This window comes from Zea mays, chromosome 8 (genome assembly GCF_902167145.1).
Source record: "Zea mays cultivar B73 chromosome 8, Zm-B73-REFERENCE-NAM-5.0, whole genome shotgun sequence".
Taxonomy (NCBI): domain Eukaryota; kingdom Viridiplantae; phylum Streptophyta; class Magnoliopsida; order Poales; family Poaceae; genus Zea; species Zea mays.
The window spans coordinates 75,263,548-75,275,035 of NC_050103.1; the positions used below are offsets into that span (position 1 = coordinate 75,263,548).

The 11,488-nt window shown below is 50.0% G+C and overlaps 2 protein-coding genes across 3 annotated transcripts; one reads left to right on the plus strand and one right to left on the minus strand.

Moving 5' to 3' along the window:
- Positions 1–3,412: 3,412 nt before the first annotated feature.
- LOC100280347 (dihydroflavonol-4-reductase) lies at positions 3,413–8,291 on the plus strand. Of its 2 annotated transcripts, none has more exons than NM_001153273.1 (5): positions 3,413–3,935; positions 5,714–5,889; positions 7,249–7,452; positions 7,582–7,735; positions 7,828–8,290. In NM_001153273.1, exons 1-5 carry the CDS (start codon positions 3,683–3,685, stop codon positions 8,160–8,162), a joined length of 1,122 nt encoding a protein of 373 aa, NP_001146745.1. In that variant the 5' UTR covers positions 3,413–3,682; the 3' UTR covers positions 8,163–8,290. The 2 variants fall into 2 exon arrangements, with proteins under 2 accessions (NP_001146745.1, XP_020397674.1); XM_020542085.2 differs by having other exon boundaries at positions 3,418–3,935; positions 7,246–7,452; positions 7,828–8,291.
- Positions 8,249–11,009, minus strand: LOC100273736 (uncharacterized). Its single transcript, NM_001148145.1, has 6 exons — positions 10,522–11,009; positions 10,185–10,316; positions 9,475–9,684; positions 9,167–9,374; positions 8,893–9,083; positions 8,249–8,814 (listed from the first exon to the last, which is right to left on the minus strand). The coding sequence occupies exons 1-6, from the start codon at positions 10,987–10,989 to the stop codon at positions 8,410–8,412; spliced, it is 1,614 nt and encodes a 537-aa protein (NP_001141617.1). The 5' UTR covers positions 10,990–11,009; the 3' UTR covers positions 8,249–8,409.
- Between the last annotated feature and the right edge of the window lie 479 nt (positions 11,010–11,488).

An 11,488-nucleotide genomic window follows, 5' to 3' on the forward strand; every position in this document is an offset into this window, starting at 1 on the left:
TAAAACATTATAAAAATGTGTAATACGGAATATAGCCCGCTTCTACGATCACGTGAGGAAAATGAACGCAACTGTCGGAGCTACGGTCGTGTCTACGCTAAAAAGGTGTTGGGTTAGAACATTTAATTCGACATTATTATATCAACCGACCATTATCAAATGTAAATTAATACTAGTACTTAGTTTTAACTAACTTACTATTTTAATAGTGGATGATTAAACAAATAGTTAATTAATTGATGAGTAATTATAAGCGAACAATTTAATATCGCGCGCAGACAACGCACGAGACAGCACGCGCGACCAGAGCGAACGACGCGCGAACCAGCACACAACCCCGTACGGAACAACACATAGACAGCGCGACGACATGCGCCACATCGCTAACAAACACCGTGTTCATAATACACAAGTATTAAATGAAAAGCGTCTGAGTTGGTATTAATCGAATTAACATTTATATTTATAAAAGCGCGAGTTAAAAAACAATAAACTAGTTTTAACTAGAAGGTCGTTTTTATATTAACCAAATATGAAATATAATATTTAAGTTGGCATAATCACAATAACAGGTCTCTACCAACGCATCATCGAAATTATAAGTTAGATTCGATTGAATTGTTATTTTAATAACCAAAAACTAAACAATTAATCAAGTATTTAACATGAATGATATGGCGAAGCGATTTTATTAAAGCGCGCAAATCATGACTCGCACGAACGACGACACATGCACAACACACGTGAATGTCATGCAGATGGGACACGCGGTACACGCAGAACAGAGCACGCGACACACGCGGAACAATTTAATAACACACGTGGACCACGCTTGAATCAGCGTGCTGGCAGCGCGTGAACGATGCGTAGCAATGCGCGCGACAAACGCGAAACAACGCTCACGACACGCGCGAACAACCTGTGTGTCACACGCGACAACGCGCGAGCTACGACACGAGGTGCGAACACACTAGCTAGGCGACAACGGACTACGCGCATGGGTAGACGGCGACGGGTAGACATCGTTCTCACCACGACATGAGATAGGCTCGACGCATATAGGCTTTGGGCGCGATGTGTTGATGGGACGTGTCTCCCTACTCGACGACGTTTACCGCTGCGATGGGACCACGCAAAGGCTGAGTCGGGGCTGCATCGTAGGCGAGCCACGCCGGCTACCGCGCCGGGGCATGCTGCGTAGGGTCGTGCAGGCAGCTGCGCCGGGAGCACATCGCGTGGGAACGCAGACAGCCACGTCGGGGCTGCGCTGCCGACCACTGTGCATGTCGCGCCGGCGAGGGCGCACAGGCCGCGAGCTGCGCCGGGGCACCGGCCGCGCCTTGGCTGCGCGCACATCGTGCCGGGGCACGGGCACGCCAGCCATGGGCCGAGCCCCCTAGCTGCGCGCCTGGCTGCGAACCACGCCGCGAGCACGGCGAGCCGCACTGGCCACTGTGCTGCCATGGCGAGCGGCAGTGTGCTGCCCGGCGGAGGAGCACGAGAGGGGCGCGGTAGATGGTGCCACGACGAACGCGTGGGACCCACAAGTAGATGGGGAGGTGGAGGCACGACACCACTGGTGCCATGGCTGGGCGAAGTCAATGACCGCGATGGCAAACAGGCGGGAGGATGAGCGCCGGTTGGGGCATGGGAGAAAGAAGGAAAAGGGCTTACCTGCTCACAGCGATCGTCGATGGCGGGACGAGCACAACATGAACGGAACTCCAAGCGCAGACCCCTAGTGTTGTGGTCGGCGTCGAGCGCTGGCGTTCCTCGCTAGGGCGCGCGCGGCGTGGCTGCTTGGGGCGCGGCGGCGGCTGGGGGCGCGCTGGGCAAGCGGCTTGCAGGCGGCGGCGCTAGGGTTTGGGCGCTGGGCGGCGCGCGCTGCGGCCGCTAGGGGAGGTCGCGGCTTGGCCTAGGGGCGCGGTTGCTGGGCTGCGGGTGGGCCGAGAGTGGCAAAGGGGCTGGGGGGAAAGAGGCTTGCTGGGCCGGCCAGGGGAAGGGAGGGGGCTCAAGGATGTGTTCCTTTTTTGTTTTTTCTTTTATTTCTGTTTCTTTTCACTATTTGAATTTAGGTGTAGGTTATATAAATGCACTTCAAAACACAATCATCACCCCTAAATATATACTTTTTGAGTTTGCATGGATGCACAACCACCACAATTCAACGTACAATAAAAAGTATCGGCATGCTATGCAATAGTCAAGGGCTCTTTTAGGGTTTCATCTTACTACACTAAAAACCTATGTATATAAAAATAACTCTCCCGATACTTAAAAAATGGAAGTAAAACAAAGAAAAAAGAGGGTAACACCGGAATTTGGTGGATGTTAGGAAAAAAATTATACCCCAAATTTAGGGTGTTACAGAGACCAGTGCGACCCCCTTCGCTCTAGTGTCGCAGACGAAGGCCCCGCATGATGTCTACGGGCCTCCCGCGTCCCCACCGTCGGGGAAGGCCCATGTGTGATTCGGCCCAAAGTGATGGGCCTCACGAGGTCAGGTCTGGTTAGGGCTGTGTCTGTAATAGGGTTTACCTTAATGACTGTCTGTAACCTTCCCTCATGGGAATATTCTGGGGATAAACCGGGTACTCGAGAGTGTAAACGTCTTTGACAGGGACAGACAGCCCCTTGAGTACCTTTAAATACTCTCGTACAGTGCCCTCACACAGGGGATTAATGAAGCTTTTGGCATCCCGTGCTAAACTCTGAAAACACACTTTCTACCCCTTTGTTGGATCAATTTTCCCTGGTAGGCAAAACACCAACACATTTCTTCCCCATTCATGTTTCCCGTGGGGTTAAATCCCCGACGGGGATCCCGTCATCGTTTAAATTATAATTAGGAAATACATTATTTGATATTAATGCAACCATTTTCGCTCATACATATTGTTCGATGTAAGAAATTGTTAAGGAACATATTTGTATAATGATTGACCTTTTGACAAGATAATTATTTATTTTTATAATTAACTAGTATACGAAAACATTGCTACATGTAGGTTTAATGGGTCCCACGGAGATGTCCTCATTACCCGTCGGAGGAATAATGTCCCCCATTTACATTCTTGTGGGAAAGGACTTTCTCATCCCCACCGCTAAGAGCTTACTCAGTTTGAAGTAGATTGAGAGAATTTAAGTGGATTAAATTCTCTCTTCGGACTAATTTAAGAACTCTATTTTATCAAGTGGTTTTTATTTTTTTAAGAAAAAATAAACTAATTTTTTTTTGAAAAAGTGTAAATCTATTAGAAAAATAGAGTTCTTAAACTAGCTCATATATAAATTTGTATAGGAGAAGATTTTAGTCCCTTTTCATTACTCTGAATCTATTCCTAACCGACGATGAATTGGGGATTGGGAACCTAGCGACGAGCCGAGCGCGGCCGAAGACCCTTACCATGTACGCGCGGATTTTTCTTTACGGGAGGACGGGAGGTTGCTATTTATAGTGGCCTCACGCGCGACCCTGCACCCACCGATCACACAATCCCGACTTCCCGAGGCCGCCCGGCCCGAGAGCACCGAGCACGCTTCTCCCAAACTGCACTGCTCCGTCCACGGCACGGCGAGGCGGGGACGCCAAAGCAAAAAGGCAATAAAGCCAGCGGCCAGGGCCAGGACCAGGAGCCGGCGTCGGTGGAGGCTGAGGCAGAGGCGCCGAAGCGGCGGCGGCATGGGGGTGCTGCGGAGCACGCAGAGCCTGGAGGCCGAGGTAGAGGAGATGCGCGGCGCGCTGCTGCTCCATGGCGCGTGGGCGTGGAGGCCCGGCGGGGGCGCCGCCAAGCGCGCGGCCCGCGCCGTGGAGCCCGCCGCCGCGGAGGCGCGCACCGTGTGCGTCACGGGGGGCACGTCCTTCCTCGGCTTTGCCGTCGTCGACCGCCTGCTCCGCCACGGCTACACCGTCCGCCTCGCCCTCGAGACGCAAGGTACGTCGGTCGGTTAGTCCGTCCCTACCTTATTTTACTACGGCACCCTCTACCGGCTGCACCGTCGCGCTGCTTTGGCACTGTGAATCGGGTGCGTTTCACGTCGCGGTGGGACGTCTCCGTGGCTGGTTATCTGAAGGCTGTTTTCGGTGATTGATTGGAAATGGCAACCGCTCTTGTGTCTGGTCCCTCTTCCCGCCTGCGATGCCGCGGTTCTACTCTTTTTGATTTAATTTCTTTTAATGAAATGCGTTATTTTCACGGCGATTTCCTTCGCGCGCACGAGATGTTGAGCGAATTTTCGGTGAAGTTTCGTAATGTGCACGTTCTGCCGGAAGTTTCAAAATTGCGGCAAGAAAAAAGAATCAGCAGATTCGAGAGTAGTAAAGGTTACCTAGTAGTATTGACTTGTTATTAGAACGTTCCCGTTGACTTCCCGTCTCCCGCTTGTTCTGCCTAACCCTAGGCTTATTAAATCCCCTTGTCTGTAGCTGGGCAAACGTTGTCTTTTTGTTCATCTCCTGTTTTCTATCCGTATGCTTCGGTGCGTGCATGGAGGGCTTGCCTGGTGGGTTGGTGGGAAATTACCCACTGTTTGTTCAGGAGGAGAATTCCTGAGAAGTCGATTTATTGCCATTAATCTCTACCTGGCATGGAGTTTAGACTTTGGATGGTCTAGCATTTGTACAGATGATGTAGAGTTGTAGTTGAACAGCATCATAGTCGGTTACCTGGTCCACGTTCGATCTCTGGGCACGTCACTTTCAGTGTAGCTGATAAATTTGATATTTCACCGGTGAAGTTTTCTTGTATTATAGGAAATTTGCGTAACCATTATGATCAAGTTGAACATGTCACACTCTTTGGACGGCAACGGGCCAAAGTCATGCAAAAGAGATGTCCCAATTTCCTGTCCCGCCAGTTCACTCCTTTGTAGGTCATACCAGATTACCTATATAGTCACCCAAAAACAGTAGACTGTAATGTTCGTAGAGTGAAATTTGAAACATATGATGTGGTTAGGGATATGATGGAAAGCTGCTAAAGATAGTCAGACCCGTTTAAAACGCAGTAATTTCACAGCTAAAAAAAGCAGAAATAGACAAAGAAAAGTTCCCACATTCCAAACGGGGCATTTTTTCTCTGGAACCCCATTGGCCATTGCGGAGCATAAGAGTTGCATATCTGACAGGGTTATCTTCTTCATTAACAGTACACTGATAAGTTATCCTCATCTTACCACCTTACAGAAAAAGGACAATTATTAGCAGGAAAAACAAAATCGGTCACCGACTGTTTGTCCTATATGGGAACATACATAGTATTTCCATCTTGATTACTTTGAGGTGTGTATTGGCATTCTTCAATTTTTCGGAACAGGACAGTTGTAACCATAGCTGCATGTGTTCTTCTTATCCAAAATCTTAGTCAGCAACAATGTGACATGGGAAAAAAAAACCTTATTCATTCGCTCAATATAATGTTCAATCAGATAACGACCCACTTTACACCTAGTTTGTGTACTCTATTAATGGGAGGGATTGGAGTGGATTGGGATGTATTATGAGAGTTTTTGATCTATTGGAGATTTAGACACTCTACAATCCCTCCAATCCACTTTAATCCAAGATCACCCAAACAAAGCCTTAAGCTTCAAAATTGGGCCTCCTAAACAGAAACTAACAACTGAAATTTCCATTTGCCTTCTCTTTTAGTACTGTGCAAAATGCATGTTGTCATGAAGAACTAACTATTCATGTGTCGTTTTGCTGTCGCAGAGGACCTTGACAAGCTGCGGGAGATGGAGATGTTTGGGGAGAATGGCAGGGATGGGGTCTGGACTGTGATCGCAAATGTGATGGACCCGGAGAGTTTGCATGAGGCTTTCGACGGCTGTGTTGGTGTCTTTCACACTTCGTCGCATGTGGATCCAGCGGGCATCTCCGGTTACACGGTGAGCCACTCAAACCTGTACTAGCTTCATCCTATGTTTAGTCAGTATCTAATCCTCTGAACAGAAAATTCTGCCACAAAAGTTATGCCTACAAAGGCAGGCCTGAACAAGATCTCGTTTTGTTTTGTTTTGTTTGTGAAACAACCGTGCTAAAATTAAACTTGGCAAGACCAGGAAAAATTGGTTCTGATTTGTTTAAATAACTACCGCCTCACTATGTCCAGTAAGGTTTGCGGTATGAAATATGAGCTTAAGGATGGCACTCACACCTTAGAATGATCCTTTGAAATGGCTCAACTGAGGCCACGCGTGCGTAATATGTGCAATGTGGTACCAGAAGCTAGCTTTCCTTGTTTATATTAGTTGTTTTCCGTTTGAGAGCGGGAGAGTTCGAATTTTCTATGTGTAAGAACTCTGACCAATAATTAAACAATTTTTGGTTGGCAAGGTGTTCCCCTCTGACGGTGAATCCTACCATCAACCATTTGTCTAAAACTTGCTGAAGACAAAGTTTACATGCACTTTACCTGTGTATACGCGCAACCTCTCGTGGCATATAAGGTGGTGACCTTCTTATCATTTGAACATAAACATTGAAGGCATCTAATTGCTCTTTCGGTTGCAGTTGAAAGTTGTTCCAATTGACAAACAGTATGAATATGAACATCTGGGCATGCCGCCCCCCTTTTTTCAGTTGTAGCAGTTAACAGTGGTCCTCTCTGAGCAGATATCGAACCCAACAATTAGGTGGTCCACTTTTGTCGTCCTTTTTTGTCATTCTCCACCAAATCTAATTTTTTTTTTACTTTTGTAGGTGCAGTTTTCTCTTAAATTGTTTGCGTAATCATGAAATAAAGATCGGCACTTTACATTTCTGCACACTCGAGCTTGCTACTAGGCTTAGCATTTAGTACAAAATGTATATAGAACTAGATAATCACAACGATTATCCCCCTGATCAGGAGCCACCGAGCAAGTGTTGCAAGTCATGATTGCTAATGCTAGTTGGGCTGTCACAGTCACAAATTTTTTTTTTGTGAACATGGACCCACAGGACATTAATATGCCAACCAGCGCCATCAGTTTCAACTGGAACAATAAAAAAACCATTAATTGTATTGATGGCATGCATCAGACCGTCTCCAGTAGTAATTCGAAGTGAACTTGGTAGAGATAGTAATGGCAAAATTTCACATTAATAACGTTCTATATTCGAGAACTATCCTATTGCATCTCCTATCTTATCATTTATTATAAATTCTACTATATAAACGAACAATATGAATTTATAGTGTAAATCTTCTATTTCACGCGATCTCTTGCTGCGGACACCTTACCCGTGAATTTCATTGTTAGCAGAAACACATGGCAGGCTTGGAGGCCAAAGCAGCAGAGCTGGTGGTGGAAGCATGTGTGAGGACAGAATCCGTGAGGAAGTGCGTCCTGACGTCGTCACTGTTGGCATGCGTCTGGAGGCAGAACTACCCTCATGACCGCCGCCGGTTCCCAACTACCATCGATGAGAACTGTTGGAGCGACGAGAGCTTGTGCCGCGACAACAAGGTGAAGCTAGAATCACTCTCGCTGTCATCACCTAGCTCCACGGAACATTTCGTTTTGAAGAAAAAAAAAAGAATCATTTGTATGGAACACGCTAGCAGAGTTTGAAGCCTGGAGCCTAAACATTTGCAGCTGTGGCTGTCACTCGGCAAGACGATGGCGGAAAAGGCGGCGTGGAGGGCCGCACGGGGAACAGACCTGAAGCTAGTGACCATATGCCCAGCACTGGTAACCGGGCCGGGGTTCCGGAGGCGGAACCCTACTCCATCCATTGCATACCTCAAAGGTCCCTGGCTCTTTCTCTATATATCCTCTGTTGATAGCCATGGGCATGGAGAAGAAGAAATCGAGTTCACTGGCATATCTGCACGTCTGCAGGAGCGCACGCCATGCTCGTCCAAGGTCTGCTGGCGACTGCGAACGTGGAGAGGGTGGCGGAGGCGCACGTCCGCGTGTACGAGGAGCTGAGCGGCACGGCCGGGGGCCGGTACATCTGCTACGACCACGTGGTGCGACGAGGCGAGGAGTTCGCGGAGCTGCAGCGGCAGCTGGGGCTCAGGGTCCCCGCGACCGCGACGCCCGACGGCTATGGCGGCGACGACGACGACGGCCGGGCGCCGCGGTTCCAGCTCTGTAACCGGAAGCTGGCGGCGCTCATGTCCGCGCGGAGGCGGTGCACCTACGACGCCTACTTCCCCATGCCGCAGGAGTGAGACCGGAAGAGGAGAGAGAGCTGCTGATGCTGGACAACGACTGGAGCGTGCGTGACAAGTGACCTCGTGTACATAGCAATAGTGGTGATCGGCTCGCATCAATATAATAAATCGGCCTCAAGTATCCCACGTACGCATGCATGCATGATGCATCATCAACTGACACTCCACAATCCACATCGTGCAAAGCAGGGGTCGGAAGCATCACGACGACCGCCTTAGCTTAACTGATGAACCGATCGGCGTTTCAGCAAAGGTCGCCGTCGGACAGCACGCTGTTCCCTGCTGCCGGCCTGCCGATCTGCAAGCAAGGTATGGGGGGCACGGTGGGGGTGTACAGCTCCCCGAACGCCTGCCAGCAGAAGGGGTCGTACGACAGGCGGCGGTGCTGCGGCAGCGGCAGGGGCTGGAGCTGTATCCCGGCGAGGGTGATCCCCGAGCAGGGCGAGCTGTCGCTGCACGCCAGGTGCGCGGGCCTGACGGTGAAGGTGCCCCTGACGTCCTCGTACTGGACGCCCGAGACGGCCACCGCCGACGTCTGGTTCCTGCACGTCGCCCTGTCGCAGTAGAACTGGTCTATCATGATGGGCGTCTGCACCTCCGTGACCTGGATGTTCGAGAACCTCACGCCCTGCACCAGCCCCGACCCGCCCTGCAAAGGTTTATTAGTAATTATTAGGCCTGCTGCTGCTGCCTGCTACTGCATTATTCTGACGTACGGGCGGCGTACCTGCCATGTCTTGATTCTGACACCCGTCGTTGTCCTGAACATCTTGACATCTCGTACGGTGACGTTGGACACGCACGCCTTCGTGTTGAACCTCCCTAGACCACCGATGCTGATCCCGTGCCCTGGCCCACAGTTCACGCTGTGTATGTTCACGTCGCTGCACCCCGTCTGTATGGAGATGCAGTCATCGCCTGCACGTATGAAGCAGGTGTCTCAGTAGCAGCAGCCAGCAGGGTCCGTTTTACTACTACAACCAGCTACAGTAGCATTTTACCGCAGGCCAGTGTCGCGTGGTGGATGTCGACTCCCCTGGAGTTCTGCAGGTGTATCCCGTCGGTGTTGGGACTGTCCTCGGGGGACGAGACGCTCAGGTCGTGGACCATGACGCCCTCGCAGCTGTCGAACTTGAGGTGGCACTGGGAGCTGTTCACGATCGTGATCCCAGCTACCGTGACATTGGAGCTGCCATAGAACCTCAGCGCCTGCAGCCATGTTTTTTTTAAAAACAAGCAATCACGGAGATGCATGCATGTGTCAACAAAGCAGTGCTGCAGTGATGTGTAGGCTGCAATGCATGCTTACCGTGGGCTTAGTCCGTGGCAGCAGCATCTCCACAGACTCGTCGTCGGCATCGTTTGGGTCTGCATACGTCCACCAGTCCTGGCCCCTGCCGTTTATCACACCGCTGCCTTGGACCGCGATTCCGGTTAGCTTCGTGAACTCCAGCCACTGCAACAGACCAGCAGAGCCCCATGCTCTTGCGCTGGTTTGGGCCAAAATAGTTCCATCTAGCTGCAGAACAGTTCCAGTTTGATTATAGGCTTTGTTTGGTTCGCTGTCTAATTTACCATACTTTGTCTAACTTTTCTATCTAAAGTTAGTTTTTCAATTCGAAGGACTAATGTTAGGCAAAGTGTTAGCCACAAACCAAACATGCACTATATCTTTTGTTGCATTGTTTGCTGGCAGGCCACAACAGTACCAGGAATTATTATTATTTTTTCGTGTATGTGTGTGTCAAACAAATATTCATCCATTTTTCTGCAGTTGGTATCATGGTGTTTAATAGAACACACACTAAAAACAGATTGCTACCGATGCCGTAGTTGACAAAAAAGTTAATTTTAATTTTTATATTTGACAATTTAGAGACTATAAAATAAAAGAACTAAAAATTAGTCTCTATAAACCAAACAGACCTAACGAGGATCTAGCCAGCATGCCTTGTGCTCTGCCCATGTAACGACACGCATTACAATAGAGTTGGAAGAAGTAGATATTATTTTTTTTACCTGGAACAGGATGTTCGGTTTACAGTAAGGCCCAGAGAACGAGATCGGGCCCACGACAAACTCGAGCCCAGATGGTACAAGAACCGTAGACGCCTCCACCTTGCACGCTGCTGCCCACGCTGCTTCAAAGGCCTGCCGGTTATTCAGTTTAACAGACATTTTGAGCCCGTGTATAAGCGCATCTGATCTGCACAAGACGCTTGTAATTCCTTGGTCTAAATATCTATATCCTTGAGAATGCAAGGAAAACATAGAATCAATGTATCTAGACTATAAACGGAGTTTGAGGCATGACATGTCTTTGCAAATCACAAGGATGGAAAGGCAAGCAGATGACCTGAGTGTCATCTGTAACGCCGTCACCCTTGGCTCCGAACTCCACCACGCTGAAGACCGTAGTATCCTGTGGTGGTGGAGCCTGGCTTCCGTCGCCCTGCACGGGGTCGCCGTCGGTCGGGCTCCGACTCCCTTCGCCGCTTTGCCTGTGGGAGGAGCCGCTGCTTCTCGCTTTCCCTTTCCTCCCGATCGCAGCAGCGGAGGCGGACGGTGCCGCCCCGCTACCACCGCCTCGCGTCGTCCGACTCCAGCGCGTGCCGCTCCTCGCGTCGCACAGATGAACGCCGGAGCAGAGAGCGAGGAGGAGGAGCAGGAGCAGGAAGGTGAGAGCTTTTAGCCTCAGCATCACAGAGAACGAGGAGGAGCAGAACAGGGAAGGGCAAGGCTTTTGAGCCTGAGGAGGGAAAGATAAGGGGTGTTTAAATAACGGCAACGAGACACGAGACGAGAGTAGCTTCACTTGTGTCATGGCTTTCGTCGCTCCCCACTTCATTCCCATTCCCATGCAGCTAGGCCGAGCTAGTGAAAGAAGAAGAGCAATGGCCCTGCTGGGACCGGCCGGCCCGCTCACGTGCATCTGCGCGGAATCCGCATTGTTGGCTCGGAACAGCGTCACAGGGAATTCAAGGCGTCGTGTTTCTTCTCCTTTTTTTTTGTCGCTTTAGCGCATGAGCAAGCATGTCACAGTTTTTATCCCCCTCGCGGTCTCCTTTACCGCCGTCTTTTCGTGAGAATCGGTTGGAGGAGGACGACGACGAAGGAATCATCTTCGAGACGGCACTGGCTGCCGCCACTTGTTGCCGGCGAGGCGCCCGGGGAAAAAACAAGAGAGAAGAAAACTAGACAAAGGGGGCTTGCCTGTACTCGTACTACTAAACTGCTGATGGAGGTTCACGGGGGGAGGAGGAGGAAGTGGAATAATGTCTGCATGTCCCGGCCGGTTTGTCCGAATCATCTATCTGCCAGCT

Excerpts from the sequence above, each read along its gene's own strand:
- LOC100280347 (XM_020542085.2), top strand. The coding sequence starts at position 3,683 with ATGGGGGTGCTGCGGAGCACGCAGAGCCTGGAGGCCGAGGTAGAGGAG. Across the intron at positions 3,936-5,713 it reads CCTCGCCCTCGAGACGCAAG|AGGACCTTGACAAGCTGCGG; the intron begins GTACGTCGGTCG and ends TTGCTGTCGCAG. Across the intron at positions 5,890-7,245 it reads CGGGCATCTCCGGTTACACG|CAGAAACACATGGCAGGCTT; the intron begins GTGAGCCACTCA and ends TTTCATTGTTAG.
- LOC100273736 (NM_001148145.1), bottom strand. The coding sequence starts at position 10,989 with ATGACACAAGTGAAGCTACTCTCGTCTCGTGTCTCGTTGCCGTTATTT. Across the intron at positions 9,685-10,184 it reads AACCGAACATCCTGTTCCAG|CTAGATGGAACTATTTTGGC; the intron begins GTAAAAAAAATA and ends ACTGTTCTGCAG. Across the intron at positions 9,375-9,474 it reads TGCCACGGACTAAGCCCACG|GCGCTGAGGTTCTATGGCAG; the intron begins GTAAGCATGCAT and ends ACATGGCTGCAG.